Source organism: Anopheles merus, unplaced genomic scaffold (assembly GCF_017562075.2).
Source record: "Anopheles merus strain MAF unplaced genomic scaffold, AmerM5.1 LNR4000307, whole genome shotgun sequence".
In the NCBI taxonomy this organism is placed as follows: Eukaryota; Metazoa; Arthropoda; class Insecta; order Diptera; family Culicidae; genus Anopheles; species Anopheles merus.
Window position 1 is genome coordinate 7,047 of NW_024427887.1, and position 25,411 is coordinate 32,457.

The 25,411-nt window shown below is 41.0% G+C and overlaps 2 protein-coding genes and 1 long non-coding RNA gene across 4 annotated transcripts; 2 read left to right on the top strand and 1 right to left on the bottom strand.

Annotated features, from left to right (window-relative positions):
- Positions 1-245: 245 nt before the first annotated feature.
- Positions 246-1,719, top strand: LOC121602124. The gene is made up of 4 exons (XR_006006290.1): positions 246-568; positions 798-1,164; positions 1,225-1,282; positions 1,346-1,719. It is a non-coding gene; the product is annotated as an uncharacterized LOC121602124 (long non-coding RNA).
- Positions 1,720-4,166: 2,447 nt separating this feature from the next.
- Positions 4,167-9,223, top strand: LOC121602123. The gene is made up of 2 exons (XM_041930888.1): positions 4,167-4,979; positions 8,823-9,223. Exons 1-2 carry the CDS (start codon positions 4,203-4,205, stop codon positions 9,159-9,161), a joined length of 1,116 nt encoding a protein of 371 aa, XP_041786822.1. The 5' UTR covers positions 4,167-4,202; the 3' UTR covers positions 9,162-9,223.
- Positions 9,224-14,576: 5,353 nt separating this feature from the next.
- LOC121602122 lies at positions 14,577-24,468 on the bottom strand. 2 transcript variants are annotated; one of them, XM_041930887.1, is made up of 5 exons: positions 24,402-24,468; positions 24,013-24,346; positions 15,517-16,358; positions 15,292-15,452; positions 14,577-15,233 (listed from the first exon to the last, which is right to left on the bottom strand). In XM_041930887.1, exons 3-5 carry the CDS (start codon positions 16,181-16,183, stop codon positions 15,195-15,197), a joined length of 867 nt encoding a protein of 288 aa, XP_041786821.1. In that variant the 5' UTR covers positions 16,184-16,358; positions 24,013-24,346; positions 24,402-24,468; the 3' UTR covers positions 14,577-15,194. The 2 variants fall into 2 exon arrangements, 1 of the variants encoding a protein (XP_041786821.1); XR_006006289.1 differs by lacking the exons at positions 14,577-15,233; positions 15,292-15,452; positions 15,517-16,358 and adding an exon at positions 19,697-22,224 and having other exon boundaries at positions 22,327-24,346.
- Positions 24,469-25,411: the final 943 nt, after the last annotated feature.

Sequence of the window (25,411 nt, forward strand, 5' to 3'; positions counted from 1 at the left end):
CAGTGAGCGCGCATTTGTGCATTCATGCAGTGGTTGCGATGAGAACGAAAATTCCACTTCAACATAAATTCACTTATAGACTCCGAAGCGGTCTCATGGTACAGTCGTCAACTCGTACGACTTAACAACATGCCCGTCATGGGTTCAAGCCCCAAATAGACCGTGCCGCCATACGTAGGACTGACTATCCTGCTATGGGGGGGGAATCAATAAGTCACTGAAAGCCACCCCACAAGTGGGTTGGCAGGCCTTGACCGGCATCTGTTGTTGAGCCAAAGAAGAAGAAGAATAAACTCCGAAAATGAACCAAAACAACATGCCGCAGTCCGGTAGAGGTAAGAAGATTCCTGCATCTGGAAAAAAGATCCCGCAGTATTTTGGAGCAGGAAAATGAAGAACCTGGAACTAAAAAAAAGATAAGATTGCAATGCATTGTTTACATGTTCGATTGTTAAATGTATGCAATTATTTTCAGCGTGCAATATAGTCCAACCGAAGTCAATCCGACAAATTAGTGCAAATTTTAAAACCGTCATCAAACCGTCAAAGACAAAAACGGAAACCATAGGTAAGACAATATTTGTAGAAAGAGAAACAACAACAACAACAGAAAGAGAAACATCAACAACAAGATCTCCAAAAAAATAGCCAAGAATAATTTCAAACAGTATTAGTAGAAACACAATTTTAAGAACAATACTAACAAGATCCAACAACAAATGTTTCCACATCAAATGGTATGAAGTGCCTGAACAATCTTAAAAAAATCCTATTTTTAAATATTAATCTATTTGCAGTCTCCATGACAGGGTATTCTTCAGTATTTGCCACGTTCTAGATGCAATTCATTAGATGAGCACAACAATATTAACATCACAAATAACATCACTTCTCGCCAGCCAATTGCTATTTATGGCACGGATAACGATTCTCCAAACCTTCCAACCGTTCAAAACCGCTTTGTACCCAAAATGTGGCTTCATTTAGCTAACATTGCTCCTGGCACTTCCTGTGAACAAGTCGTGGAATCTGTGAAACGACGGCTGGCCACAACCGACGTCATTGCATTTAGCTTGATGGGCAAAAATGTCGACACTACTTTGGCTAGACCGATGTCGTTTAAGGTTCAACAAGATCCAACAACAAATGTTTCCACATCAAATGGTATGAAGTGCCTGAACAATCTTAAAAAAATCCTATTTTTAAATATTAATCTATTTGCAGTCTCCATGACAGGGTATTCTTCAGTATTTGCCACGTTCTAGATGCAATTCATTAGATGGTGAGTGAGATGATAATAAAATTAAATGTACTTGAATAAGTTTATAAATTTGCTTTGCTACAGATTATCTTTACAACCAATCATTCGAAGAAACCCTATCCATACCGATATCGACACCCGCACCAAATGACAATAGTAGTAATGACAATACCTACAACAACCTCAACTACGACTGCACCTACATCAGCAAATCAGAAAATCAAAAAACAAATTCAACATTAGAGCGCAAATTGGATATTTTAAATACCAAATTAGATTAGGGTAAATGTACCAGTATTGGGCAGGTTAGTGCAGGAGTTTCGCAAAAACTGCTTGTACACTTACAATTTTTATTACTTTTCATGAAAGTGACGTTATTTTGAACGATTAACTATCGAATTATGTTGTGCTATTTTTTATTTGCCGTTTCAAATGCATTTTCTAGGGATATTCATGAAAATGCAAACACAGTTTTTGTTCCATTTTTCGGCAGTTTGGTTCTATTTTCAGCAGGCTGTGCTCCTATTTTCGGCAACGCGAAATCGGGTCGGTAAATGTTTTAATTAATGCCAATAGGTAGACAAAAATGTTGAAAATAGTTTTACACTCTCACTTTCCTAAGATTTGTGTTGTGAAGTACTTAAATTATTAATTTTATGTTGCCCATTTTGGGCATTTTGCTGGCAATTTTTACAGTCATTTTGATTTGAGTTACAAACAAAGTAGGCACTGGAGAAATGAGACTGCCTGACGGCTGTAGAGTACGGCTCCGACTGGCTCACAAATAATTATTTTTCTCTCAAGTTATTGTATAATTTATAGTGAAATTGGTGATATTTGACACAAAAAATGTGGTTTTATGTGTCGAAATACGCATTACAGTTTTCTGATCAAGTTTTAATAGAATATTCAACGAAATCAAAAGTGTGTTTTGTTTCAAGTTTCGGCAGTAGCCCACAGCATTGATCTGTCAAAAATCAACATTTGCCGTGTACCAATTTTCGGCAGCATTGAAAGTGAATAATTACTTTTTTTTAGTGATTTTAAAATTCCAAGCGGGCTAATATAAAATCTGCAACCATAAAAACTTTCATAAAAACCATACTTTTATTGTTTTAGTGGTCTGATTATGTTAATAATGAAACCTGTCGAACTATTAGCTAACGGCAAATCGGCCGAAACATGTTGAACTCTGCACATTTTGTTCGATATTTTGAAAAATATGCATGGAAATGATGTAAATCTTCGTATATGAATAACAAATGAGCATATCTCTATGTAAAACATATGTGATGATAAAATTTTCAACGCGTTTTTGCATAATTACACGTTTTTAGTTACCCTGCCGAAAACAGGTACACTGCCGAATACTGGTACAGTTACCCAACATAATAGATGTATTACACGAAAAATCAGGACATAGTGAGCCAGTGAATGAATTTGTTTTCAAAGCAATACCGGACCAAAAGCAATTAGAGGATTTTGAAAGCCAGCTAGGAGAATCAAACGGTACTTTCAAACAAAAATTTTAACGGAACTGCGAAGTTCATTAAAGTTAGGGAACTCTATATACCAAATACACTAAGCATTGGACTTACTATTTTCCCGCCAATTTTTAGCTAAAATGACTTTGTCCGGACGCAGTAAAACAGAGCAAAAGATTCCTTTCTCGTCCTCCACGATTATCAAAAAATTATTCTTGGAAATTGTGGAGACAAAATTTGCGAAACCGGCGGAATGATTTTTTTTTTAGCTGAGCTCTAGACTGAATCTACCCGGAGCTCGTGCTTCTACTTATCATAATTTTAAGCCTAAACACTAAACAAGGTAATGCTAGAGAAAATAGAATTTATAACAAAGCATGTTCCTTTATATATTTCATAATATTATGTTTATTTATTTATTTATTGAAGATAATTGCGTGGTGCACGCAGGGGCCTTTGCAATATTACAAATAAAATAATACTTAAGATACCTTATTTACTTGCCTTATATTTGAAAACAGACATGAACATTTAAACGTGGCAATGGTAATATTGAAGTCAAAAAAGCAGTAGAACTTATTGAAAGATTTACACATTGAAATAATTGGATCCTGAGCTCCTCTGTAAGTACGGGCCCGGTATATTTTGATCCGAAAATTCCGAGGACGTAGTGCGTGGTCAGGGGCGTACAAATTGATCTTAAGTAGAAGCTCGGGAGCATCAATTTCACCTTTTATCAACTTTGCTACAAAAACAGCTTGTGCTACCTCCCTACGTTTCTCTAAGGACTGCAATCCTAGAAGAAGCCGTCTAGTTTGATAGGTTAGAGCCTGGTCCATGTTCCACCGTAAGGTTCATATAGTTATTTTTGTAATTTTTTTCTGAATGCGCTCAATTCGTGTGGACCAGTTGTTAGTGTGCGGAGACCATGTTACAACATTGAATTCAAGTATGGACCGGACTAAGGCGACGAACAGTTGTTTTAAACAGAAAGGGTCATTAAAATCAGATGTCAGACGATGAATGAAACCAAGCTGCCGATATGCTTTGTCGATGACGTACGAATACTGTTGACGAAAGGAGAGTGATGAGTCAAGAATAGTACCGAGGTCCTTAGTTTCTATGTTACGTGGGATTATACACGAGTCAATATTATAGTCTCGCTTGATAGGGTCTTTTTTATGAGTAAAACTAATCACGCAATGTGTCTCAGCTGTCAAATCGGCATAGTCAGACGTGTTTACGTATAGCTCCGTGATTTATTTTCCGTATTTCGGTTATTTTAACAAACAATCAGTTTTCTATAAGTAAAAAGTTGTGTAGTGGGCTTGCCCACAACGTATTATACATACTTTTAGCAATTGTGCTGGTTCTTCTTCAGTTGCTCGTCGGTCGCATCACCCGCGTAGTGCGTCTATTAACCGGTCAAGGCATCGACCTGTGGATTCCTTTTCAAAATGGAGCATACTTGCAACTCTTGCACAACCGAGATCACCGAAGACCTGATTAGCTGTTATATTTGCAACTCACCGTTCCACATCCGCTGTTCGCGCATTCCTGAGAATGCACTGAAGCTAATCAACGAATACCAACAACTCCACTGGTGCTGCCTGGCGTGCAACAATGTGATTATTAATCCTCGCACTAAATACATCAAACAAGCTTTGGCCCAGTCGAGCATACAAACAACAATGGATGCCGTCGCCAATAGTCTCAAATCTGCACTTGAACCTCTAGCAAAAGAAATTCGTACTGGTCTATCGCAGCTTAATGAATCGCAGAAGAGAACACCACTGAGCAGTCACCCTCCTGCCAAATTGCGCAGAGTTTTACCAGCGAAGAGATTATTCTCCGAGTTGGTCAGTGCTACAAACACTTCACCTGCTATCTCGCTAGTCGCCAAAAGAACAACAAACATCAATAATAACAATATCAACAATAACATAGCCGTACCGTCACTTGCTGAGCACAACAATATTAACATCACAAATAACATCACTTCTCGCCAGCCAATTGCTATTTATGGCACGGATAACGATTCTCCAAACCTTCCAACCGTTCAAAACCGCTTTGTACCCAAAATGTGGCTTCATTTAGCTAACATTGCTCCTGGCACTTCCTGTGAACAAGTCGTGGAATCTGTGAAACGACGGCTGGCCACAACCGACGTCATTGCATTTAGCTTGATGGGCAAAAATGTCGACACTACTTTGGCTAGACCGATGTCGTTTAAGGTTCAACAAGATCCAACAACAAATGTTTCCACATCAAATGGTATGAAGTGCCTGAACAATCTTAAAAAAATCCTATTTTTAAATATTAATCTATTTGCAGTCTCCATGACAGGGTATTCTTCAGTATTTGCCACGTTCTAGATGCAATTCATTAGATGGTGAGTGAGATGATAATAAAATTAAATGTACTTGAATAAGTTTATAAATTTGCTTTGCTACAGATTATCTTTACAACCAATCATTCGAAGAAACCCTATCCATACCGATATCGACACCCGCACCAAATGACAATAGTAGTAATGACAATACCTACAACAACCTCAACGACTGCACCTACATCAGCAAATCAGAAAATCAAAAAACAAATTCAACATTAGAGCGCAAATTGGATATTTTAAATACCAAATTAGATTAGGGTAAATGTACCAGTATTGGGCAGGTTAGTGCAGGAGTTTCGCAAAAACTGCTTGTACACTTACAATTTTTATTACTTTTCATGAAAGTGACGTTATTTTGAACGATTAACTATCGAATTATGTTGTGCTATTTTTTATTTGCCGTTTCAAATGCATTTTCTAGGGATATTCATGAAAATGCAAACACAGTTTTTGTTCCATTTTTCGGCAGTTTGGTTCTATTTTCAGCAGGCTGTGCTCCTATTTTCGGCAACGCGAAATCGGGTCGGTAAATGTTTTAATTAATGCCAATAGGTAGACAAAAATGTTGAAAATAGTTTTACACTCTCACTTTCCTAAGATTTGTGTTGTGAAGTACTTAAATTATTAATTTTATGTTGCCCATTTTGGGCATTTTGCTGGCAATTTTTACAGTCATTTTGATTTGAGTTACAAACAAAGTAGGCACTGGAGAAATGAGACTGCCTGACGGCTGTAGAGTACGGCTCCGACTGGCTCACAAATAATTATTTTTCTCTCAAGTTATTGTATAATTTATAGTGAAATTGGTGATATTTGACACAAAAAATGTGGTTTTATGTGTCGAAATACGCATTACAGTTTTCTGATCAAGTTTTAATAGAATATTCAACGAAATCAAAAGTGTGTTTTGTTTCAAGTTTCGGCAGTAGCCCACAGCATTGATCTGTCAAAAATCAACATTTGCCGTGTACCAATTTTCGGCAGCATTGAAAGTGAATAATTACTTTTTTTTAGTGATTTTAAAATTCCAAGCGGGCTAATATAAAATCTGCAACCATAAAAACTTTCATAAAAACCATACTTTTATTGTTTTAGTGGTCTGATTATGTTAATAATGAAACCTGTCGAACTATTAGCTAACGGCAAATCGGCCGAAACATGTTGAACTCTGCACATTTTGTTCGATATTTTGAAAAATATGCATGGAAATGATGTAAATCTTCGTATATGAATAACAAATGAGCATATCTCTATGTAAAACATATGTGATGATAAAATTTTCAACGCGTTTTTGCATAATTACACGTTTTTAGTTACCCTGCCGAAAACAGGTACACTGCCGAATACTGGTACAGTTACCCAACATAATAGATGTATTACACGACAAATCAGGACATAGTGAGCCAGTGAATGAATTTGTTTTCAAAGCAATACCGGACCAAAAGCAATTAGAGGATTTTGAAAGCCAGCTAGGAGAATCAAACGGTACTTTCAAACAAAAATTTTTAACGGAACTGCGAAGTTCATTAAAGTTAGGGAACTCTATATACCAAATACACTAAGCATTGGACTTACTATTTTCCCGCCAATTTTTAGCTAAAATGACTTTGTCCGGACGCAGTAAAACAGAGCAAAAGATTCCTTTCTCGTCCTCCACGATTATCAAAAAATTATTCTTGGAAATTGTGGAGACAAAATTTGCGAAACCGGCGGAATGATTTTTTTTTAGCTGAGCTCTAGACTGAATCTACCCGGAGCTCGTGCTTCTACTTATCATAATTTTAAGCCTAAACACTAAACAAGGTAATGCTAGAGAAAATAGAATTTATAACAAAGCATGTTCCTTTATATATTTCATAATATTATGTTTATTTATTTATTTATTGAAGATAATTGCGTGGTGCACGCAGGGGCCTTTGCAATATTACAAATAAAATAATACTTAAGATACCTTATTTACTTGCCTTATATTTGAAAACAGACATGAACATTTAAACGTGGCAATGGTAATATTGAAGTCAAAAAAGCAGTAGAACTTATTGAAAGCTTTACACATTGGATCCTGAGCTCCTCTGTAAGTACGGGCCCGGTATATTTTGATCAGAAAATTCCGAGGACGTAGTGCGTGGTCAGGGGCGTACAAATTGATCTTAAGTAGAAGCTCGGGAGCATCAATTTCACCTTTTATCAACTTTGCTACAAAAACAGCTTGTGCTACCTCCCTACGTCTCTCTAAGGACTGCAATCCTAGAAGAAGCCGTCTAGTTTGATAGGTTAGAGCCTGGTCCATGTTCCACCGTAAGGTTCATATAGTTATTTTTGTAATTTTTTTCTGAATGCGCTCAATTCGTGTGGACCAGTTGTTAGTGTGCGGAGACCATGTTACAACATTGAATTCAAGTATGGACCGGACTAAGGCGACGAACAGTTGTTTTAAACAGAAAGGGTCATTAAAATCAGATGTCAGACGATGAATGAAACCAAGCTGCCGATATGCTTTGTCGATGACGTACGAATACTGTTGACGAAAGGAGAGTGATGAGTCAAGAATAGTACCGAGGTCCTTAGTTTCTATGTTACGTGGGATTATACACGAGTCAATATTATAGTCTCGCTTGATAGGGTCTTTTTTATGAGTAAAACTAATCACGCAATGTGTCTCAGCTGTCAAATCGGCATAGTCAGACGTGTTTACGTATAGCTCCGTGATTTATTTTCCGTATTTCGGTTATTTTAACAAACAATCAGTTTTCTATAAGTAAAAAGTTGTGTAGTGGGCTTGCCCACAACGTATTATACATACTTTTAGCAATTGTGCTGGTTCTTCTTCAGTTGCTCGTCGGTCGCATCACCCGCGTAGTGCGTCTATTAACCGGTCAAGGCATCGACCTGTGGATTCCTTTTCAAAATGGAGCATACTTGCAACTCTTGCACAACCGAGATCACCGAAGACCTGATTAGCTGTTATATTTGCAACTCACCGTTCCACATCCGCTGTTCGCGCATTCCTGAGAATGCACTGAAGCTAATCAACGAATACCAACAACTCCACTGGTGCTGCCTGGCGTGCAACAATGTGATTATTAATCCTCGCACTAAATACATCAAACAAGCTTTGGCCCAGTCGAGCATACAAACAACAATGGATGCCGTCGCCAATAGTCTCAAATCTGCACTTGAACCTCTAGCAAAAGAAATTCGTACTGGTCTATCGCAGCTTAATGAATCGCAGAAGAGAACACCACTGAGCAGTCACCCTCCTGCCAAATTGCGCAGAGTTTTACCAGCGAAGAGATTATTCTCCGAGTTGGTCAGTGCTACAAACACTTCACCTGCTATCTCGCTAGTCGCCAAAAGAACAACAAACATCGATAATAACAATATCAACAATAACATAGCCGTACCGTCACTTGCTGAGCACAACAATATTAACATCACAAATAACATCACTTCTCGCCAGCCAATTGCTATTTATGGCACGGATAACGATTCTCCAAACCTTCCAACCGTTCAAAACCGCTTTGTACCCAAAATGTGGCTTCATTTAGCTAACATTGCTCCTGGCACTTCCTGTGAACAAGTCGTGGAATCTGTGAAACGACGGCTGGCCACAACCGACGTCATTGCATTTAGCTTGATGGGCAAAAATGTCGACACTACTTTGGCTAGACCGATGTCGTTTAAGGTTCGCATCCCGGCTCACCTTCGTGAAACTGCGTTATCGTCCTCGGTTTGGCCTTCTAATCTACGTGTACGTGAATTTATACTACGTGATAACCATCCAGCCTCATCCCATACTTTGGCTTGTCTCACACCGATGAATGCACATGAAACCCCACTTCAAAGCAACAATGCAGTGCCTATCGATAATATTCCGAAACCGGCAGAGCAAACCATCAATGAAAAGCCAAATAGTTCATCACCTAGTAATGTACAACCAATAGTGCGCGATATGGAGCATTCACCTATCCCAGCTGATCGTACGGCTCAAAACAATGACGTTCATCACGAACACAGCTCATGAAGCTTACGCACACAAGAAGCATCAGCCAGTCGCTATTCGCACACTAACACTTTATGTAATGACCACGCACGCACTAACACAGCAACTCACTTGAAAATGTTTTCAATTGGCGATATTAAAAACATTTCACATGCCAAACCGACTGATACTGCTTTGAAACCATGTGATATACATTTTCACTACCAAAATGTTAGAGGACTACGTACCAAACTCACAGAATTCGGATTGAACACATTGGACGCTAAATATCAGATAATAATACTCACCGAAACCTGGCTTGACAATTCAATTCCATCATCGCTACTGTTTGACCCGGGCTATTCGGTGTATAGATGTGATCGTAGCTTGTCTAATAGTATGCATACTCGTGGTGGTGGCGCACTGATCGCATGCTCACCCTTATTGAACACCCGTGAACTCACTCTTCCTCGTAACTCACTTGAGCAAGTGTGGGTTACCGTTCGCCTATCTTCTTGCACGATATTCATCGGGACTGTTTACATTCCTCCTAATCGAGCTAACGACACAGATACTCTTACATCTGTGATTGAAAGTGTAAGTGCAATAGTAAACCATGCAAAAACTAATGATCTAATAGTTTTGTTTGGAGATTTTAATTTTTCGGCAGTATCGTGGTCACTATCACAACAAACATTTGGTCACTCATCATCGTTCGCGCACTATGTGGCAAATTCATCATCTTCGGTCAGATCCCGGTTTATGGATGAAATTAACGCTAGCGATCTTTATCAAATAAGCTGTATCAAAAACTCGCTTAACCGGCAGCTCGACTTATTATTCGCAAATTTTATTGCCACAACTTACTGCATCGATTTGCACCCCTGCCCTACACCACTAGTCTCTCCTGACCTGTACCATCCAGCCATCGATTTAACGCTGGACACATCTAAAACGTGTACTAAGGTATTTACAAGGCACAAAGGATTATTTCCTAGAATATCGACATAATCAAGAGGAGCCAATTGTAGGATTTGCTGATGCAGATTGGGTAGCGACATGGAAAGTCGTCATTCCACAAGTGGCTACATATTTCAAATTTTTGGAAACACTGTTCTATGGACCACAAGAAAGCAAGGAACCATAGCATTGTCATCAACAGAAGCGGAATATGTTGCGTTAAACCAATCATCCTGCGAAGCAATGTGGTTAGAAAATCTGCTTACCGAATTTGGCGTGCATTTGAATAGTCCGTTAATTATATACGAAGACAACCAGTCGTGTATGTATATTGCCGAAGAGCCTCGCGAACAAAAACGGATGAAACATTTAGACATCAGATACAACTTCATACGAGAATGTATCCAGAACGGAAGAATCCAACTGAAGTATATTCCAAGCGAAAATCAACTTGCGGATATGTTTACGAAAGGGCTTTCTTCAGCAGTTTTTACGAAACATCGATTTGCGATAGGTCTAAGAGGGGGTGTTGGAAAAACAAAGTAGACCATAGCATATACGACGGGTATAAAAGAAGCAGCTAGCTTCAGTTATGTAGTAGTTTAGTATAATAAACTGTAGAGACACATTCTAAACTCATTAATATAGATATATATATATATATATATATATATATATCTATATATATATATTATATATATTATATATATAATATATATATATATATATATATATATAATATATATCTATATATATATATAAATATATATATATATATATATAATAATATATATATATATATATAATATATATCTATATATATATATATAAATATATATATATATATATATATATATATATATATATATATATAATCTATATATATATATATATTTAATATATTATATATATAATATATATATATATATATATATATATATATATATATATATTATATATATATATATATATATATATATATATATATATATATATACATACACATACACACACACACACGTACGCGTGCACGCGAGCATGCACCCACTAAAGCGCGAACGCAAGCACGTATTCACAACCCCCCCCCCCCCCTTTCGCATGATCCATTACGGCTACCTTATCGGAAGATAGGCTGGTTCAGCTATCTTGCAGCGCATCCTCATCCAAAGCGTTGGGCAGGGTGTGGGATCGCGACATAATAGAGTGAACGGTCACTTTCCCCGCGCTGTGTGTGTGCGTGTGTGTATCGAGACCCGAAAACCCGGGACAGATTTCGGCACATTTAAAAACATATTTTATTGCCACTATACATCGTGCTGCATCATACTTAGCATCAAACATGTTCAAATAAAAAAATATCTGCTTGGTGTTAGACGTTCTCCTACGCTTGTTTTAAATAGGCTTCTTCACCCTCAGTTGACAGGGGCATCGAATGGTCTCATCAGCAGCGGCACGAAATAAAATAAACCATCAATACACCGATAACACTTCGAATCCCAATCCAGCTTCTCTCACAGCGTCTCAAGGTCACACACAAATTAATAAATGCTAACACCCACCAATAACAATACACATCCGCAGTGCACATATATGAATCAACGCATACACCACAACACCCAATCAGCTGGCGGCGGAAGGCGCGGGCAGAAGCTCAAGTAAGGCAGGGCAGGGTGAGGGAGGGAGAAGAAGCAAACGAAAAAATGGGCGTCAACATTTTTGAATTTTTTGACCGTTTGTTTTACTCCGCCGCCAAAAATAGTTCGTCCATTTCATCCAAAGAGGGCGCTAAACCTGCGCAGGTCTGCGCAGGAATCGCTGAAGTCCAGCGCGGGGATCGGGCCAAAATCTGCACTTGCTAGCGCAGATTTTGGTACATTTCCTGTGCAGGAAACTGCTCGAATTTGCGCAGCGGGGTTATTGTCGCGAATAAAATCTCTTTTTCAGTTTTGCTGCACAACGAATAACTGCTGGTAATTATTAAAGGTTTGAAAGTTACACTGAAACGCGGAAAATAAATTATCCGAAATAATGAGATCAAACATTGGTGCCGTGACCAGGATCAAGACGAATCTGGTTTTCTAAATCTTAATTATTCTCGCGATAATCACTGTTTGCGCGCTTGTAACTGTGCTTTAGTCGCCTCACAATCGACCAAGTTCACTGTGTCCGCGAAATTTAGCGTTTTTGTCAAACCGCACTATGACTGCTCCGATAAAAGTTTTGTCGTCCAGAAGGACAGTTTTACTAGCAGTATTGGCTAAGCATGAAAAGTTTTTGGCAGAATTTGACCCGGAACGGGATGCAATCGAAATCAATATTCGCATTGCAAGGGTCCAGAAGCTTTCCGTCGATTTGGAAGCAATTCAGGCCAAATTGGAAGATGCAGCGGCCACCGAGGAAGTGATAAGTCACAATGCCGCGTTACGAGACGATTTTGGCTCGCGTTTGATACGCCTTGAAGCCCATTTGAAGGCTAAACGGGTGCACGTTCCGCGATCCGCAAGCAAACACTAACCCGTTGGCAGGTATAAAGCTTCCCACCATCTCACTTCCCGAGTTCGATGGTGATTACATGCAATGGCTCACGTATAGGGACACTTTTGAGGGATTAATTCACGAAAACATGGAACTGCCACCGATACAACAGTTTCATTATTTACGAGCTTCCGTGAAAGGCGAGGCCGCAAAGGTGATCGAAGCAATCTCGATTAGCGCAGCCAATTACGAGCTAGCCTGGCAAATGCTCATCGAAAGATACTCGAATGAGTATTTATTAAAGAAACGGCATCTTCAAGCACTTTTTGGTATGGCCACCGTTAAGAAGGAGAGTGCATCAACCCTTCACCATCTTGTGGACGAGTTCGAACGTCACAAGAAAACGCTCAATCATCTAGGCGAAAAACGGAGGCATGGAGCTGCTTGTTAGAACACTTAATGTGCACAAAATTGCCTACCTCCACATTAAGAGATTGGGAGGAAAATGCCTCAACAAGCCAAATCCTAGTTACGAAGGATTAACCGCATTTTACAGCGCCGTATGCGAGTGTTGGAAACTCTACAGGTAAACATTACCGAAGCTCCCTCTACCGTGAACCATACGCACTATGCACATAAACATGCTCCGCCTATGCGATTAGCAAGCTTTTCGTCAACTTCACACGACACACGCACATGCCCTTTATGCCACTCCGATCACAATTTAACAAAATGCCCCCGTTTCATGCAAATGTCACCGGAGGAACGGTACCGAAACACAATGACACTGAAATTGTGCTTGAATTGCTTGCGCGACAATCACCGTGTGCGTGATTGCTCATCGCAATACAAGTGCAGACACTGCAATTCAACACACCACTCGCTTTTACACTCTTCACAAAATTACGGCACATTTTCCACTGCGAACACGTCAGCTGCGCAAAATGCTTCCGTACGCAACACACACAACACAGAGATCACACGGCAAACACGCAACGCACTTATGCAGCAGCATTGAGGCAAACTACGGAACAAGTTCTGCTTCAAACTGCGCTTGTAAACATTGTTGATGCGCATGGCATAATGCATCCTGCACGCGCACTTTTAGATAATCCCTCTCAGCCAGATTTGATGAGTAGCCGTTTTGCTAACCGGCTAGGTATCAAATCGGGCACGGTCGACATCACGCTGATTGGTGCTGGGCAATCGTCCACCCCGGTGCGGAAATCGATGCGCACCACGGTATCATCCAGAGCGAGCCCTTATGCTATTAACGTTAAGTTTTTGATAGTCGAGAAGCTTATTGCTGACCTGCCCGCACATGATGTGCCCACCAGCGGCTGGAAATTACCGCCACATATTATATTCGCCGACCCCCATTTCGAGAAGTCGGCACCGATCGACATTATTCTCGGTGCCCGGCTTTATCACACGTTCTTTGTAAGCGGGGCGCAATATAAAATGTCATCGAATCTTCCAGTCCTGATGGAGAGCGTATTTGGCTGGGTCGTGAGTGGATCATTATCTACCTCTCAGCCAGCAACATCCAATACTTTTCACACTTCATCGGTGGTGTGTATGGTTTCACTAGAAGAATCAATAGAGCGTTTCTGGAAAGTAGAAGAACTACAGGTTAGCGATGGCTATTCTCTTGAGGATCGCAAATGTGAGCAATTTTACAAGGATACAACACAGCGAGATGAAGCTGGTCGTTATATTGTATGCTTACCTAAGGGGCCGTCCATAAATTACGTAACGCTGAAATTGGGATTTTTCGACCCCCTCCCCCCCTATCGTAACAAAACGTAACGTTGGAGGAGACTCCCCTTCCAAAATTACGTAACGCATGATCGAACACCCCCCCCCTTAATTTGGTTTTGCATCAACAAATACAAAAAAATATGGGTAAAACAAAAATATTTTTTTTATTTGCTTGCTTTTATAAAGTATGCAGAGTTGTTTTAATTAATGTTCAATTAAAATTAATGTTTAATTAATGAAAGGAAAGTTAGATAAAAAGTTTATAATTAAAGAAACGCATCAGTAATGTTTATGATGGGAACACTATCTGTTTCGATTACATTGGCATCTTCTTTATTCCATATGGCATCTTCATTATGTATGTGTATTACTTCTTTAAACCTATCATCATTCTTTTGTTCTGAAGTAAGGTTTTTTTCCCTTCTCCTTGGCTAGCATGCATTCTCAAATGCTCGTTTAGCAAAACATGTGATGCAAAATATATTTCACATTTTTACAAATTCGGTTTTGTATAATCTTTTGGACAGAAGGGCAATATAAATCGTATGGCTGCTCCCTAAACGAAAGCAGCGATTTAAAAAATAATTAAAAAATACTGCGAAGAGCGTACATGGCTAGCAAACCATTTAGAATCCCAACAAGGAATTGAATCCGTTGATATCTCAGAGACAGCAGGATCAACATATTCGCATACCACGGGGAATCCATCGAACATCAGATCATTCCACACTTCTGCAAGCGTTTCTCCTGCATACCTGAAGTTTTTCTTTTCAAGTTCTACATCGGCCGTTTGCAATTTATCGTTCAGATGTGATCCATAATGATCATGTGGTAAAACTAGACCAGCTAGTTCCCGAGATTATGGTGCCATCCTTCTTTCTACGCGGTTAAAGGCACTTCTGCCTGGTGCATTGGTCGCTAGAAATAGGGCATCTAGTTTATATTTAAGGAAGTTTCGAATTGCCACGTCGATTACTTTTCGGTATCGTGGATTTTCATTTGGCCCTCCGTCCACAGTCACTACATGCACTGGTTTTACGTTGCCTTGATAGTGCATTATGACATCAAACTCAGGTAGATCTAGCAGTCTTTCATAGTCCAGACCATGGGAATATGCTGTTGATGAAGAATGTTTTCCTGAAGATAAACGTACAATTAATATTGCTATGATTAAGTATATGAAACATTGAATTGTTCTAACCTGATCGAATTGCCACATATGTAGGCCCACTATAGCCAACAGCTTCACGCTGACCGTTTCCGTTCGGCTTTATCGTTATACCAGCATATACAGAAGGTATCAGTTTGTGTCGATTGGCCACCACCCAGTCATGGTCTGGCAACGTCACTCTACACTCCATATGCATCAGAAGCGGTGCTTGTTTATTTGCTGCTGTAACGCCGATAGCAACTCGCGCCTTATCATCCTGGCTTAAGAATACAACTTCTTTGGGTCCAAGTAATGAAGACATTTCTTCTAGCATATGGATTGTTGTAGTGCAAAATTCGCCGTCTTGATGTTTCATGTGTTTGTCATTCGTAGCGCGAAGAAGCTTCACGGGAACCGTTGTGACATGTCGTTTACCTTCTTGTGTATTCGATCTTTTCGGCATCAATCTCAAATAAGTTGCTGAGCGACTGATCTGATATCCTTGCAATTGCAATGCCTCCTGCAGTTCTGAAAGCGTTTTTACGCTTCTGATACTTTCATCATGACGTTTGTCCTCGGCAGCAGATCCATGTAGTGCAATAGAAACAATCGCTGCTAGCAGTTCAGGCTGATTTTCTTCAATTGGTGGTCTCCCCGAACATGCATGCATAGTTAAATATTCACTTGCTTGAGGCACATTTTTAAGCAAAGTTTGCATTGCCTTCTTTTTCTCATGACGAAACTTTTTCTGCCTTTCCTGTCCTTTTATTTTCTTACGCAATTCGTCTTCCTTTTCCTTCCGTTTTGCAATAAGATTTTTTAGTAGAGCTGCATCTGCTTTAGAGAGTAAATTATTATCTTCACGCTCCCTAAGCTTCACCTGAAATTATTATCTCAAATAAGAATGGATTTCAAGAAAAAAAAAATTAATATCCTTACAATATTGTGACAAATTCGGAATTCCTTCTACCGTGCTGAAACGCTGTCAAACGACAGTAGCACCTATCCTTGCAAAATTGTTCAATGCATCGCTAGCCAATGGCTACTTTCCCAAAACTTGGAGGAAATCTTGGATGGTTCCTATTTACAAAAAGGGCGACAGGACAGATGCCATCAACTACCGGGGTATTACATCTTTCTGTGCCATTGCCAAGGTGTTCGAACTAGTGATATACAAACATCTGCTACATGCATGCCGCAGCTACCTAAGCCCGTATCAACATGGATTCGTGCCAAAAAAGTCGACTACCACGAACCTGGTTGAATTTGTAACCTATTGCACTAGTCGAATTGATGCCGGAGCTCAAGTCGATGCAATTTATACAGATCTGAAAGCAGCATTCGACTCTCTTCCGCACGCAATTCTTCTCGCTAAACTCGATAAGCAAGGAGTTCCCAGCTCGCTCGTACAGTGGCTTAAGTCTTACCTAATTAATCGCACATACATCGTGAAAATTGATAAGCACATGTCCAAAGAAATAGTCAGCAGCTCGGGTGTGCCACAAGGAAGCAATATTGGCCCGCTTCTCTTCATATTGTTTATCAACGATGTTACCCTGGCTTTACCTCCCGACAGTATCAGTCTCTTTGCCGACGACGCAAAAATGTTTGCGCCTATTCACAACACAGGTGATTGTACATTCCTGCAAGACTGCATCGAAATTTTCTGTTCGTGGTGCAAGCGTAATGGACTGACTATCTGCATCGAGAAATGCTACTGTGTGTCTTTTAGTCGATGCAGGAGCCCAGTGACTGGGACCTACTTCATGGACGGCACTGCAGTTAATCGACAGAATCATACCAAAGACCTGGGCGTTCTGCTTGACTCTAGTTTGAACTTTAAACAGCATATCGATGACGTTGTAGCCAGAGGAAATCAATTACTTGGCGTGGTTATCCGGACAACTAATGAATTCCGCAACCCCATGTGCATCAAAGCTGTGTACAACTGCATCGTTCGTTCGGTTCTGGAATATTCGTGCGTAGTCTGGAGCCCAACTACCGCTTCTTCAATTGCTCGACTCGAGGCGATTCAACGTAAGCTCACGAGATATGCCCTACGCCTACTTCCCTGGCAGGATCGCAATAATCTTCCTCCGTATGCTGCGCGGTGCCGTCTTCTAGGCCTTGAACCTCTTTCGGTTAGAAGACGCAATGCACAATGCTCTTTCATCGCTGGATTGCTAAATGGCTCTATCGACTCATCGCCTTTGTTGCATCGAGTCGATATCTATGCACCATCCCGAACACTTAGGTGTAGAGAAACTCTACGGCTCGCTCAACCCCGTTCCAGTGCTGGTCGGTCTGACCCTATGTTCCGCATGTCGGCTGTCTTCAACACTGTCTCGGATTGCTTCGACTTCGACATCTCAACTCAGTGCTTCAAGGAACGTCTCCAGCTTTTGCCGTGGCCGCAGTGAATTGGGATGTAAATCTAATTTTTGCTATGTATTTTTTTTTTCTCAATTGAACTGTTACATCTTGATTAGACCATACGGCCCGTTGAAGATTAAATAAATAAATAACAATAATAAAAAAAAATCGCTCCAGGTCTTTTTTAAGTAGTTGTTGGGCTGGTGCGTGCGATTCCGCTGGACGCTTGACACCAGAGTTCTCTGGTGTTTCGTCATGAGTAAATTTCCCATATTGTAAAGCTGGAACATTGTCCGACTCATTCATTCTTTGTAACTTGTTTAGTTGCACATGTTTTCGCCCAGTACTGCAGTAATTTGCCTTTCTGGGTCATACTTTTCTTCTCAAAATTAGATATTTTTTCCATAATCAAAGTTGTAAAATCGTTTGGATTATCTTTCTTCAACTTATTCCATTTTTCTTCAGCAAAATCTTGAGCTTGTTTTTTTGTTTTGGAAAGAAACGCCTTCTTAACACTAATATACAATTGCTGAAACAATTGGTTGCGGTCCATTTTTCAGTTTTAGGCAATTATATTCGTTATTGAGATTATATCCGTTCTACTTTGCTTTGCTCTTTACCACTTCAATCGCTTCTGCACAGTGAAAAGCTTGGAAAGCTACAGGAAAAGCAAACATGAAGCACACACCAAAGCGTTGTGTCAAACACTACTCAGGTTTTAAGCGTCTCAATTACAGTTGTGTGGTGTTTTGTAGGAACAATCTCAACTTAATTTTTCATAATCGTTATATTATTAAAATCATCCAAATAATCGCAATATTATACGAAAAAGCGTTTGACAGCACGTGCGATAAAATCGCATGCGATGGAGCACAGACACGGGCCTAACTCGAATTTCGGTTAACCTTTAAGTTGGCAACCGGATACCCGGGTATTTTTTTCAGCTTCGAACTGCAATAACTTTTGATTCATTGCTTTTATTGACCTGAAATTTTCCGTAGCCTCCCAGCTTTTAATTTATGATTTTTTGGTGCATAAGTTGTAATTTCAAACAGCCTGTAAGTATTTTATTTTGATTTTTTTTAACTTTACCACGTAAGTTGGCAACCAGCATACCCGGGTATTCCATACATTTTGTATGGAGAATGACGTTTCTCTTCTTCCTCTTTTCGTATTTTGCTTATTTTCGAGTCAAATTCAAGCGATTCCAAATTTCTATTTGACCGTTATTTTTATCAAAAAATGAAAAAAACTTAATGAATAAATGAAATAGAAGAGAATATATGGTTGGCATTACTTGATTACAGCATTAAAATATAGAAAGCATTGTTTACCTATGAAAATCGTTAATTTTTTGCATCAAAACGTGTGGCATACCCGGGTATGCCGGTTGCCAACTTACGTGTGTAAATCTGGTTGCCAACTCTACGGTTAACTCGATGTTTATATTTGGAATAAAAGTTACGAAAATTTGTTTCCACGTTTGAAAGGAGTTCATTTGACAATGCAGCAAGTTTATTTTGACAATGCGAGTAAAATATAACCAAAACTAGTTCATATAATAATAAAAATTTACATGTTTTTGGGAATATTTAAAAAAATGAGTGTTTGTAAAATTTTCTCGCGTTATGAGAACCAGGTGGATTAAAAAAATCAAAAATTCTTGAAAACGAAAGTGGTTTTGTTTCTCTGTGAATAGTTTAATAATAATTAAATGAATAAATTAAACACACATGGCTTTCGTTGTACGAAGCAAAGTCTGTATAATTGTTACGGATGTAACAAGAGTAGCGAAACTGTTAAACAAAAAACAGATCTTTGAACACCTTTTTGAAGGGAGGGTTAAAATTTGCTGCGCTTTATTTGCCTGTTTCTTCGCTACTACCGCTTAATCGTTCCCTGTCTCGTAACTTTACGAATTCCCTTTCTCGATCATCCGGGTGGTCCGGATGATCGAGGCAGCCGAATTATCCAACTAATCCTGATTGACAGCACCGCACGACTGTTGTTTACCAACATTCTGCCCCGAGTAAACCACGCGGTTTACTAACCTTCGTCGGTGCTGTTTAATTCCCTCTCTCTCCTTGCTCTCCGGTAAGAACATTTTCCCTTGGACATCTAATACCGCTATCTTTGTTGCAGGTCTTTCTAAAACCCCCCGCGCGGTTTGGACTGAGGCCCGACGCACTTGCCTATCTTTCGCTACCACTACTTTCAACACTCGACCCCTTGGCCAGCGGCTCCTCGGAATCAACGCATCAGCAATCAACGTATTCCCTAGCTTCACAAACTGACCTGAAGAACCTCGCGCGACCGTCAAAAAGCGTTTTGAATTTTTTTCCTGCCAGCCAGGACCCTCGGTACATGGCTTTGAAAACGAAACCGTACTAGTCTCTACTGGCTCTAGACTAACTCCTTTTCCTCGATCTCGCCAGCCTATCTTTGGCACTACCGCACCAGGCCCGTACACTATCCAGCCGAGCCTAGTTTTGGCTGCTATTGGTTCTCCTATTCGTCCTTCGGCAACGTTCTGCTCCCGTCCCAGATGGCAGTTGTCCATACCGATCAGTAGCCTTGGTCGTACGTGATCGTACGAAGTAAGCGGCAGACCTCGAAGATGATCGTATCTGCTTAGCAAATCCGTAACGCACAAGGATTGCGCAGGAAGCGCAAGGCTCGCGACTGTATGTGCTTTACTGATCTGAAACGTTTTCCCGCCTAAGGCAGATACCTGCAGCGACACCTGCATAGAGTCTGGCTCTTCTCGTCGAGTACCGCCCGTCCATTTAAGACACAAGGGTCGATGTTGCCCTTCCAGTCCAAGCTCGTGAACGAGATCGTCTTCGACAAACGTCGGGGACGATCCGTCGTCAAGGAATGCGAACGTTTGAATCACACTATTTTTTCCGGATGATCGAGGCAGCCGAATTATCCAACAAATCCTGATTGACAGCACCGCACGACTGTTGTTTACCAACAATAATATACAGGTCGATGCGTTTAGCGTAGAATGACATGTAACTGTTTGAATTTTGTTGACGGTAAGATTGAAAACTACAGTCTTTACCTGAGACACACGGCTCTTAAACCTGTATTACACGGTGGATTTTTTCATGGCAATTTTCTGTCAAACCTCTGTTTTGGTATTTTATAAATGTCAAGTTCGTACTCCCTATCAAAAGATATAAAGAAATAAAAGTGCAAAACTTACCCAGGTGGGCGATCATTTGTCAGTGGCCAGTGATAGGATTGTATTACGTTACGTAACAGAATGTGAACCCCCCTTCTCCCCTATGTAACAAACCGTAACGCTACAGGGAACCCCCTCCCCCCCTTTGAGCGTTACGTAATTTATGGACGCCCCCTAAACAAGCAGACTTCGATGATAAGCTTGGCCTTTCGAAAGCAGCAGCACTAAGGCGGTTTAGTTTGCTAGAAAGGAGGTAAGAACGAGATCAAAACGTAAAAGCGGCGTACCATGATTTCATGCGTGAGTATCTGGAGCTTGGGCACATGTCACGCATAAAAAATCCCTCCGACGACGAATGCGCGTATTATCTGCCTCACCATCCCGTGTTCAAAGCCGCTAGCTCCACAACAAAGGTTCGCGTGGTATTTCAGCTAAGACGTCCACCGGCTTTTCGCTAAACGAGGCGTTATGCGTCGGCCTTTTCGTGCAGGACGATCTGCTCGGAATAATTTTGCGCTTCCGCACATATAAGGTAGCCGTTGTTGGAGATATTGCGAAAATGTATCGACAAGTATTGCTCCATCCTAACGACCGGAAATTTGTACGCATTTGCTTTCGATTTTCGCCTCACTCGCCAATCGAATATTTTGAGCTGAATACAGTTTCCTATGGCTTAGCCCTCTCATCATTCTTGGCAACCAGAACATTGCTGCAGCTTGCAAACGATGAGGGCGCCCTTTGTCCCAATGCTGCAGCTGCTTTGAAAACTAACTTCTACGTTGACGATTTCATCGGTGGTGCTGATTCCATCGGAAATGCTCGCCAGTTGCGAATCGAGCTTTCTCAATTGCTCGCCAAAGGCGGCTTCGAGCTGAGAAAGTGGACATCCAATCAGCTCGAGGTGCTCGCCGGTTTAAATGCGGATCAAATCGGCACACAGTCAGCGCGGCAATTCTTACCACACGAGACGGTAAAGGCTCTTGGTGTTTCATGGGAGCCAGAGCATGACGTTTTATCCTTCGAATCCGCAATATTCAGTGATGTGTCCATTCCAACAAAGCGATCCATTCTACCTAACGTAGCTCGCATGTTCGATCCGCTGGGCCTGATCTCCCGATTGTCATTCGGGCCAAGATGATGATGCAGGAATTATGGTTGCAGAAAGCTGATTGGGACGACTATGTTCCAGATATTATCTGTAAGAAATAGAAAACAATACAAGAGGATTGGCAACTCATCTCTGAATTCAAGGTTAGTCGTTATGCGCTTCTACCTGGTGCGCGTATTCAGCTACATACCTTCTTTGATGCATCGGAGGCAGCATATGGAGCCTGCATTTATGCGCGTTGTGAAGGCGAAGGTGGGCAGATTCGCATAACGTTGCTTTCTTCCAAATCGCGTGTGGCACCGGTCAAGGGCGTCACACTACCCCGCCTTGAACTATGCGCTGCTGTATTGTGAGCACACCTGCATCACCGAGTAAAGAAGGCGATGGGGATCAACGTTGCAGAATCTTTCTTTTGGTCGGATTCCACCATCACCTTAACCTGGATCAGCGCCACACCCAACACATGGGTAACGTTTGTAGCTAACGGGGTATCTGAAGTGCAGCATTACTCACACTCGCGGCAGTGGAGACATGTACCCGGCGCGTCTAATCCTGCTGATCTGGTTTCGCGAGGCATGTCAGCCGCTGAATTCCTGAAAAGCAAACTGTGGAGCTTCGGTCCGGATTGGTTATCTTTGCCCGCTTCCATCTGGCCCAACTCTAACCCGGAACCAGCCAACGAAACGAATCTAGAGATTAGCCAGGTGAGTGCTGCCGTTGTAAACACAACCACTAATCACCCTTGGTTTGCGTTGTGTTCTAGCTACAAGCGATTGCTGCGTATCGTATCATACTGCATTCGCTTCACACGTAATGCTAAAGAAAGGGCACGCACTCATCGAACAGCAGCACTGCACCCAGCACCTTTAATCGTCACACCCGAGCACATGCAAACAGCAAACACTGTGTTAAGCCGCCTAGCACAGCAGGATGCATTTTCAGCTGAACTCGGGCAGCTCAAAAAGGGAAACGAAGTCATGAGGCAATCACCTTTACGTGCACTAAGTCCATTCCTTGACGAACAAGGGATTATCCGTGTAGGGGGACATTTACGGCTATCTCAACTTCCCTACCAAGCGAAGCATCCTGTTTTGATTCCCAAGAAACATCCGTTCGCGCAATTGATCGCAAAGTATCAACACGAGGAGCTTCGTCATGGAGGAGGAAGGCTGCTCTTATCTCGAATTCGCGAAGTGTTTTGGCCGTTAGATGGAAGGCATCTTCTTAAGCACATTGTGCAGAATTGTTTTCGGTGCATTCGACAGCGACCGACACTTGAACAGCAACAACTTGGACAGCTTCCAGCGCAGCCCATCACTCCCAGCCGGCCTTTTAATGTTACCGGAGTGGATTACGCCGGTTCATTATACCTGAAGCCATCCGATGAACGAGCTGCCCCGGGAAAATGCAACCTCTGCGTGTTTGTTTGTTTTTCCACTAAGGTCGTACACTTGGAGCTGGTAAGTGATCTAACTACTGCTGGTTTTTTAGCTGCATTACACAGATTCACAGCATGACGCGGCACATATTTACCGGCACATATACATTCGGACAACGGGAAAAACTTCGAAGGCGCGGCGAGGGAGCTTCACGAGCTGTTCGAAATGTTTCGCGATGAACAGCAGCTACATCTAATTGTGACAGATTGCACTAACCGCGCCATCAATTGGCACTTCACCCCTCCCAAGGCACCACATTTCGGCGGATTGTGGGAAGCAGCTGTGAAGACCGCCAAGCGACACCTTTTTCGGCAGTTAGGCAGCACGCGACTATCCTACGAAGGCTACACAACTGTCCTACATCAGATTGAGGCGGCGATGAACTCGCGTCCTCTCCTACCTATGTCAGACGACCCTAACGATCCATCGGCACTTACCCCAGCGCATTTCCTCGTGGGCACATCGATGCATGCTGTCCCCGAGCCGGACTACACCCATCTTCGTTCCTGCACCCTGTCCTCTTCGGACTACACCCATCGTTCTAGCGACTTGCAAAATATGCAAGTAATGGTGCAGCGCTTCTGGAAACACTGGACGACGGAATACCTGCAAGAGATGCAACGCGATAACACCATGGCGAAGAGGAACGATAGCATCTTACCTGGCAGACTGGTCATTCTGAAGGACGATTTCCTCCCCCCAACCCGTTGGCCACTCGCACGTATCGTACATGTGCACACCGGAGACGACAAGCTGACACGGGTAGTAACACTGAAAACATCAAAAGGTATCGTAACTCGTCCGATAACAAAAATTTGTAGCTTACCTGTGGCAGAGGCCGACGAGAGCACATGTACCTAATTTCCGTTTATTTTGATAGTTTTTGTTTGGATTGATGACATGCGTCAAGGGGGGGAGGATGTTCAGGCACAGCCCTGTCACTGTCGCTTAACGAAACACGAACATTCTTCGTTCAATTTCGAGTGTTCGGCTCGATCGAGTAGTTTATAAATAACCGTTAATGTCGCGAATAAAATCTCTTTTTCATTTTTGCTGCACAACGAATAACTGCTGGTAATTATTAAAGGTTTGAAAGTTACACCGAAACGCGGAAAATAAATTATCCCAAATAGTGAGATCGAACACCAAGTTATTCATTCAATTGAAATTTTAAATTAATAAAACTCATGTCATTCGCTCGCAATCAAAAATAGAGGATGCTAGTCAAGAATCTATTGCGACTATTCAAAAAAAGTATGCTGCTAGTCTAAACTCAATTGGAAAACCCTGTATGAATGCACAATACAACACAAAAGCACTTAACGGCTGAATTGAAATATGCAGTAGTGGACCCACAGGCATAACCTAACCAAAAGCTAGATTGCAAGTTTTTCAGAGTAACCATATGTAGTTCTATCGATTTTCGATCGAATATCGGTTTACAATTGAGCACACTAAAACTCAATTTTTCGGACCGAAAATCAAATATTTTTCTAAGTATTCACCGTTCAACAATAAAATTGGAATTTAATAAATTTTGTGAGTGAATAAAAAGTTGTTTTTACCGAAAATTACCGAATTTGCTTCAAATTTCCTACCGATAACCTCTAAAAACAATCTGGTCACTCCGCGCCAGCAACCGGCCTGCTGAAATCAATTGCTCTTAGTCAAAAATCCATTGATCGTAATCAAAAATAGAGGATGCTAGTCAAGAATCTATTGCGACTATTCAAAAAAAGTATGCTGCTAGTCTAAACTCAATTGGAAAATCCTGTAAAATCAAAACAATAGCATCGAAAACCTATCATATAAAATATATCTTTCTTTGTGAATGAT